General features: G+C 38.5%; 1 protein-coding gene across 2 annotated transcripts in view; it reads right to left on the bottom strand.

The window, feature by feature from the left end:
* LOC107750191 (uncharacterized) overlaps nt 1-8751 on the bottom strand; it is a 12265-nt gene continuing 3514 nt past the window's right edge. For both annotated transcript variants that reach the window (XM_016565473.1, XM_016565474.1), the window contains 3 exons: nt 6495-6722; nt 2552-2713; nt 1-1201 (listed from right to left, as the gene is read on the bottom strand). In XM_016565473.1, the coding sequence (XP_016420959.1) occupies nt 153-1201; nt 2552-2713; nt 6495-6639 (1356 nt within the window). In that variant the 5' untranslated portion in view covers nt 6640-6722 and the 3' untranslated portion in view covers nt 1-152. The remainder of the gene's footprint in view (nt 1202-2551; nt 2714-6494; nt 6723-8751) is intronic.

Genomic DNA, 8751 nt, shown 5'->3' with positions numbered 1-8751 from the left:
TCAAAAACATAAAAAAAATCTTAATAATTCCAAACCTTTGGTAGTGTTTGACCCTTAGAACCAAAGATGAGGTCGCAGATTCATGTGTCTTCTAACGTCAATCTGTACAGGGTTTCTCTCAGAACAAGACCTGCGTGCTATTAACGTAACACTCAGTCAGTTTCCATTGCCATGACGACTGCGTCAGTGGGTGGAGCCACCGACGAAACAGGCCACGCCTCTTTCCCGCCCCCATCCGGTCTGGCTCTGGCAGAACAGTCCGGACTATCATGAAGAGCGTCTCCCGTTCCATTGACCGACTCTACCGGTAAGTGTCCTCCTTCTTCTTCTTCTTCATCGTCATCCTCCTCTTCACGTTCTACGTGGCAGCGGCAGACCTCGATGCCGGAGTCGCCGGTCAGTCGTCGCTGTTGGAAGTGCGTTTGGTCCACTTCCAGATCGCTCACGGTGGAATCGCGGCGCGCCGGTTCAACGCCGGGAGAAAAGAGAGCGGTTCTGGGTGGAGACTGAGGGGGTGGGGCCTGTGCAGGCCCCTCCCTCTGAGCTGCGTTATTCTGCTGCTTGGGGAAAACACCAAGTGGGTCAGACTTAGAGAAGAGTTGGAGAGACAATGAGGAGGATGGTGGAGTCGGATGACAAAGGCTGGTGATATTCGTTGAATTTGGACTGTTAATGTTATTAGCGCTGTTTGCATCGCAGATATTGTTAGTACTAATAGTTTGGGATGCATCTACTATTTCAGTAACGTTATCTGTGCTACTAGTTATGTTTTTCACTGGTTTGTTGTTCCCATTGGAATCCAGAGGGGTGGAGCTTGGAAGCTCCACCTCCACGACCTCGGCTGTGCTTCGTGTTGGCGATTGGCCGCCTTCGTTGATTGGCGGTATTGGGATGCACTCGGTGTGCATGACCGCTGAGTGGGTGTGGCCAGGATAGTTGAGGGAGGGCGTGGAGGCGTGGCTAGTATCAGTTTCGTCTGTGAGTTGGGCCGAAGAAGGGGAGGAGCTACAGGGCGATGACGGACAGCAGGAGTCGCAGGAGCAGCTGGTGTAGTTGTCAGAGCTCTGTGATGACAGCATGTGACTCGGGCCGGGGTGGGCGGAGCCTCGTGGGTAGGCAACAGAACTGTAGGGAGGGGGCGGGGTGCTGGGTTGGGCTGCTACTTCCTCATAGGATGGCAGTTTGAGCGAGGCGAGGAAACCTGCCAATGAGAACTCAAGATTAATGTAAGTTTGTGTTTGTTTTCATTTAGATTCTAAAATGTGGATTCTAGAATTAGTGGTATGAAAGGCACTACTTGAATGGTCTGATTTAACTAGTGTTTCTCTAACAATTCAGACCAATTCTGCTAAACAAAAGTAAGCTTAAATTTATTTAAATGTTTAAAAAAATGAAATAAAATAGAACATTTTGAACAAAATAAAAATTAATTTGAATTAAAATAAAAATGGATTTATATTGTGTTCTATTTTAATGAAGGCTGTCTTTTTAAGAACATGATTTTAGGATTTAATTATTTGATATCTTAATTTTAATTTTAATTTGAGGGTAAGTACAAAAGTATTCGGTAAAAACCAAGGTGCTTGTTTTATATAACTAGCTTCTGTTTATTAAATTATTTGTATTATTTATTTTTCTCTTGTGCATTTCAGAAAAGAATCTTGGTTACTCATTTCTTTATATGTAGTTTATGCTAAACGTGGTATTGTGTACTTGAATATTTAATGAATAATGAATATTTTGTCTTTATGACATTGCTTGTGATGTACCTCATTTGTAAATCGCTTCGGATAAAAGTTTCTCCTAAATGAATTAATGTAAATAAGACCTTAAAAGCTTTTTTTTTACTATCTGAGCACAAACATTGTATTCTACTGTATGTATGTCTGTATGTATATGTATGACAATTGTTTTATTCTCTACAAATGAAATGAAAAACAAAAAAACTTTTCACCAAAAGTGTTACGAGAGTCATAATTCTGACTCTCTATTTTCTTTTTTGTGTTTCTTTAGAGGTGTACGTGCACCTAATAATTTTTCGTATGTTTTGCAGGTCGCTACGACTGTGGTATTGAACACCCAGCAAAGTGGATGAAGCATTGTGCAAAAGCATGAAAAACTCAAAAGATAAGTCATGTTATATATATATGTGACTCTGGACCACAAAACTAGTCATAAGTGTATGCACATTACTAATCAAAAATGAAGTTTTGATATATTCACGGTAGGACATTCACAAAATATCTTCATGGAACATGATCTTTACTTAATATCCTAATGATTTTTGGCATAAAAGAAAAATCGATTATTTTGACCCATACAATGTTTTTTTGGCTATTGCTACAAATATACTTAAACGACTTAAGACTGGTTTTGTGGTCCAGGGTCACATATGTATGAGATTTTCCAAATACAGAGCAAACCATTCACTAGATTTTGCATTTAAGAATTTTATCAGTAATTACTATATCATGACATGCTAGCAAATCTGAGAAAATAAGAGCTTTCTAGTAAGTGTGATTATGTTAGAGTGAGTGAAAAGTGTTCTTACTGAGGTCAAACATGGAGGACGGGTAACTGCAGGCTCCGTGATAAGCCATGAGGTTGATCTCCCTCTGTCTTTGCTGCTGCTGGACACGCTGCTTCGCCTGCCGGTGACGATACGCGCAGCAGCAGCTGAACAGGATGAGAACGCTCCACAGCAGCCAAAACCCTGAAACACACACGAGACGCTCACAGAATAAATGCAGAATGCTAACCATTCATTTAGTCAAGCGATTTTAAATGATTTGTTTGATCTTGGTCATTGCATGTTATTGCCACACAAACCGAAGATATTCTCTGACATTTTGTGCAGGTACTGTAGACTATAGTGTATTTGTTTTGGCTTTACTAATTCAAAAGGCTTGAATGAAACTAAATAAGTTTGTGAATTTGGATTTGATGATTTAGGCTAGTTGTTTTTAGTATATTTCCTTTTCTCTATACAGCACTCTGTTCTACCTTTGAAAGTGCTTTATAAATAAAGTTGGGTTAATCAGATGCTTTCTCTTAAACCAACAGTTCAGCACAATGGGTGATTGACAGGTGAGTAGGCGGGTCTACGAGAGTAGATAAATTCACATTCAAAGAAATTTTTTGGCCTATTTTGCTTCTATAACATGGCTTCTTTCTTAGTAGAAAGAAAACATCCTAAATACACATTTAAGTGTTTATTTTATTGCACTTTATTTGCATCTGTAGATTCCAATTACAATACATTTCTTTAAAGAGTTTTTTCTCCACTTCAGCAGCACTAAGAAACACCAAAACTTACAGTTTTATTCCTCTCTATATTCCGAAGGTTTTTACTGAGGGGTTTGTTCACATATCATTTACCAGAGTTTATTATTGGACTTTATCTTTGCATAGATTTCAATCACAACACATATCGTTAAGTGTGATTTTCTCAAAAAGAGTTTTTTCTCCACTTCAGCATCATTTACATACACCAAATTTTACACTATTATTCCTGACAAAGTTCTGAAGGTTTTTACTGAGGGGTTTGTTAATATATCATTCACACTGGTTTATATGACATATTATTCCTAAAACATGATGAAAATGTATTTTTTCTGTCTGTTGACAGAATTTTTTGATTTATGGAGTGATAAAAAGAGAAATCCAAAATCCCCTCTATAAAAACCTTTAACTCTAATATGTCAACAAAATCAAACAAAAATTTTGAATCTGGCTTTATCCAATATTCAGATTTATTATGGTATACAAACTAGAGCATATTCAATTAGATAATGCATCATTTGCATATTTCAACATAACATTTTAGAAAACTTGTAATACAAAACAATTGTCTTGATTTACTGTATAATTTAATATTATTTAAGTATAATTTAAGTATGATAATATATATTAGTAAGAATGTTTGCCTTGTCCTAAAGGAACTTATCACCCAAAGATGAAAGGTTCGAAAGAAGAAAGTAAGTCTCAAATAGGTTTGGAATGAGGGTGAGTAAATTACATCATTTGCATTTTTAAGGAGTATTATAAGTAATATTAGTTATAAGAGTGTGTATATGTGACCTTGGACCACAAAACCAGTCATATGGGTAAATTCTTTGAAACTGAGATTTATACATGATCTAATAAATAAGCTTTCCATTGATGTATGGTTTGTTAGGATAGAACAATATTTGGCTGAGATACAACTATTTGAAAATCTGGAATCTGAGGGTGCAAAAAAATCTAAATATTGAGAAAATCACCTTTAAAGTTGTACTGAAGTGTTTTTAGGATTAATAATAATAATAATATGTTTAATTTATATAACGCCTTTCCCAAGCTCAAGGACACTGTACAAAAGCAGTAACACAATAGACAGTCGATTCACATAATCATAAACAGTCATTTCACAATCAATTAATCAAATTAAGTGGACAGTGGACATTTGCCCAGTCCGGGGATAGACATGATTGCAGTTGCATATCATGGTACAATTATGTACTGGAAACAGAGATACATAACATAGTATAAGTAATAACAGAAAAAGGATAGTGTCAATAAGTAACAAACAAAGAATAGTAAATGCAACAAAAAATACACAGAACGAAAATACTCAGAGAGAATTATAGCTGGTAGTATAGGATGAGGAGACTGTCTAAAGAACATGTTATGACTGATAGTATTGGGTAAACAAGTAGGTTTTGAGTTGTGATTTAAATACAGAGAGTGAGGTTATTGTCCTTAGTGCCAGTGGTATAGAGTTCCATCGTTTAGGTGCAATTGCGGAAAATGACCTGCCACCCATTGAAGATAGATGAAATCTAGGTACAGTAAGAAGTTCACACCCTGCAGATCGAAGTGATCGAGGTGGAACGTCAGGAGACAGTAGATCAGAAAGATGAGGAGCAAGGCCATTGAGTGATTTAAAAGTAAGCAGAAGAATTTTGTAAGTAATGCGAGATGATACAGGGAGCCAATGGAGTTTAAATAAAATAGGGGTAATATGAGCAGATCGGTAGATCAGAAAGATAAGGAGGAGCAAGGCCATTGAGTGATTTAAAGTAAGCAGAAGAATTTTGTAAGTAATGCGAGATGATACAGGGAGCCAATGGAGTTTAAATAAAATAGGGGTAATATGAGCAGATCGTTTAGTATGGGTTAATATTCTTGCAGCAGAATTTTGAATATATTGTAAACGAGAGATAGAGTGCAATGGTAATCCGGCAAAAAGAGCATTACAGTAGTCGAGGTGTGATGTAATAAAAGCATGCACTATTGATTCAGCATCTTTTGGAGAAACATAGGATCGAAGTTGGGCTAAACGGCGAAGCTGGAAAAATGCAGCTTTGGATAGTTTACTAATGTAAACATCCAGAGTCAGTGAAGGATCAAGAGTAATGCCTACATTTCTGACAGTAGCAGATGGAATAATTGTTGTAGCATCAAGGTTGAAACTGGGAGCATTTACTATATTTTTTGTTAGTAAAGGGGGGCCAGTAATTAAAATTTCTGTTTTGTTCAAATTCAATATTTTGAATTAGAATTTAGCCAGGCCTTTAGCTCATTGACACAGGTAGATAGTGATGTGGTCTGGTGAATAGAATCTGGTCTGCATGCAGTGTGTATCTGAATATCATCAGCATAACAGTGATAATGAAAACCATGACGACGGATAATATGTCCAAGAGGCATGATGTAAGTAATGAATAGTAATGGCCCAAGAACAGAGCGGGAACACCCTGACTGAGTAAAGTAGTGGGAGATTTATAATTATGCATAGTGATGTAATATTGTCTATCAGTGAGATAGGAAGAGAACCATGATAGTGCAGCACCTGAGACACCTATCTCTGAAAGGCGGGAGAGTAATAACTTGTGACAGACAGTATCAAATGCTGAGCTGAGGTCGAGCAGCAGGAGAATGGAGAGATTACCTGAGTCACCAGAGAGTAACAGATCGTTGACAACCTTAACTAAAGCAGTTTCAGTGCTGTGATGAGAGCGAAAACCAGATTGAAATGCATCGAACTGATCGCTGAGAGCTAGAAAAGACTAGCTGATTGGCAACAAATTTTTCCATAATTTTCTGATGTAGACTATATTCATTTAAAGTAGCCTACATGAGGTCGGCTACTTCATGTAGGCTACTTTAAATGAATATAGTCTACATCAGATATGTATGGGCTACATGTAGTCACATGGCATAATATGTCCAAAAATCTATTACACATAGCCTACAAACACATTTGTATGGGCTAGATAGGGCCTATATGGAATTGTTCCAATTTCTTACCGTTTTCATATGTTTTTACAGTTTTCATATAATATGTTTCATGCTTCATATGACAATATATTTCATATGCGACCCTAGACCACAAAACCAGTCATAAGGGTACATTTTTTAAAATTGAGATTCATATCTGAAATATACCCCAGCGACTTAAGACTGGTTTTGTGCTCCAGGGTCACTAATGCGGAGTAAACTTCTGGACTCACACCACAGCTCATAGTAGTAGGTGCAGCAGCCCGTCTCCTGGCAGCAGTGGCCGGTCTGGCAGAGGTAGCCGCTGGCGCTGTTGGTGCCGGGACAGTAGCGCGGGCTGCCCAGGAGAGGCAGCGTCCCTGAACTGTGGTATTCCATGCCCTTCAGCAGGGCGTGGCGCCACCGAAACACTCGCTTCTCCTCTTCCTCCAGAACTGCTGCTATGGCCACGCCGCTTGAGCCTTTCAGGAGCAGATCAGAAGAGAGAATGCCACTTTGAATGAGTTCATGGAAAACACGATCTTTAGATTGTTAAAGTCAGACCTCATGTAGGCTACTTTAATTCATGTTCCTGTTCTAATTATAAATGGCTACGTTTACACTTGGCATTAACATGCGATCACCGTGATTCGATCAAGCAGATCGGCTCATCAGTCAATCAGGACACGACGCGTTTACACTTGGCAACATCAACTGACTTCTCGAATGCAGACACGATGGCTGGATTGCGTTTACATTACACTGAGATCCGCCGCGGGGGCCAGTTGCATAAACTTAGCCACCATGTTAAGACTATGTCTTAAGAACTAGTTTGACCAACTAGCAGTTGCCAAGGGGTAATCAGTCTTCCTTTTCCAATACAAATAAGACCAATCAACCTTTTCATAACTGAATTTAAAAAGTTATGACCAGTTTTGAAGAAAAAAATTAGATGACTAACTTTTTAAGACTAGTCTAAACAGTTTATGCAACCGGCGCCGATCACAATGCGTCCTCGACTATCTTTGGACCAGGACACGCTGATCGGATAACATTCTTACACTTGTCTTTTCAATGTGTATGTGGACAATATCCAGATACAGGTCGCATGTTAATGCCAAGTGTAAACGCAGCCTAACATGTGACCTGTATCCGGATGTTGTCCACATACACATTGAAAAGACAAGTGTAAACGCGCTTCAGATTGGAATGTTATCCAGAGGTAGTCGAGGACGCATTGTGATCAGATCTCAGAGTACTGTAAACGCAATCCAGCCATCCGGGGCCATCCTCTGCACACTTCTTTAAATATTGCGTGGGAAAGACAGATCCAAACAGATATCCAGATAGAGAAGTCAGTTGATGTTGCCAAGTGTAAACGCTCTGTGTCCCTATTGACTGATGATCCGATCTGCTTGATCGGATGACGGTGATCGCATGTTAATGCCAAGTGTATACGCAGCCAATGATTCATCAGTACAATAAAGTTTTCATTCTTTCGTCTCTGAAATGAATTTCCTTTTCAGCTGAGAACTTGCAAAGTAACTTCTTCTTCACATTTAAGGGTCCACTGAAGTGCCTTGAAACACGCAGCGTTATTCTATGTGTTGACATTATTTCAACTGAAACAGGAAGACAGGGCGGGACATATCAAGCAGTCCCGCCCCCTTTTTAAAATAGCCAATAGAGTTTTGTTTATGTCACAGTTTGGACCAGAGCTTTTGAGCTCGGTAAAACTGCATTTGACAGCCACAATCTCAACCATATTGCTATAAAATATAGCATTCTGTGTAGGATTCAAATGGGTCCGATATGTTTTGTGGTCTGCACCGATTGACGCATATGATCCGCTCCGTGCTATCGTGTCTCTGGACCGGAGCAGACTGTGTGCACGCGCGGTGCAGTGGTTAGCGTGACATAGCGTGAAACCACACTTATTTCGCCCCAATGGAAAGCATATTTACACTGTCGGAATCATTCCCTATCCTCTATATAGTGCACTACGTGCCATTCACCATACAGAAAATACTATTTCTGTGAACAAGTGACTGATTTCAGACACAGCTTCAGCGTCTATTTATAGTGTAGGGGGCGGGACGCTTCGTATTCTAGAGAGCATTTGATTGGACAGAAAGTTTGATGAGAAGCTGAAGTGCAGGGTGATGTCATCAGAATCGTTGATCCATATTGGAGGAAGTGAGAGCTTGTAAATTTTGAATGCTTGTATCTTATTAATATGAATTTTGTCATTGTTTTGGAGCACACCAGCTTATAGATAATCTTAAGGCTAACATATTTATACTAAAAGCCAAAAAACTTCCATTTTGATTTCATGGGGACTTTAATATACTGTTTTACTTAAAAAAATAAAATAAATAAAATAAAAAAAAACATAACATTACAGAGGTAAAATAGGTTGTAAACATTGTTTGTCTAGAGCCGAATATAATATAATATAATCTAATGTAATATAATATAATATAACATAACATATAACATAACATAACATAA

This window comes from Sinocyclocheilus rhinocerous, unplaced genomic scaffold (genome assembly GCF_001515625.1).
Source record: "Sinocyclocheilus rhinocerous isolate Xijiao unplaced genomic scaffold, SAMN03320098_v1.1 scaffold151, whole genome shotgun sequence".
NCBI lineage: Eukaryota > Metazoa > Chordata > Actinopteri > Cypriniformes > Cyprinidae > Sinocyclocheilus > Sinocyclocheilus rhinocerous.
Note: the sequence above shows the minus strand (reverse complement) of the source record. Positions and strands in the feature narration are given on the sequence as shown.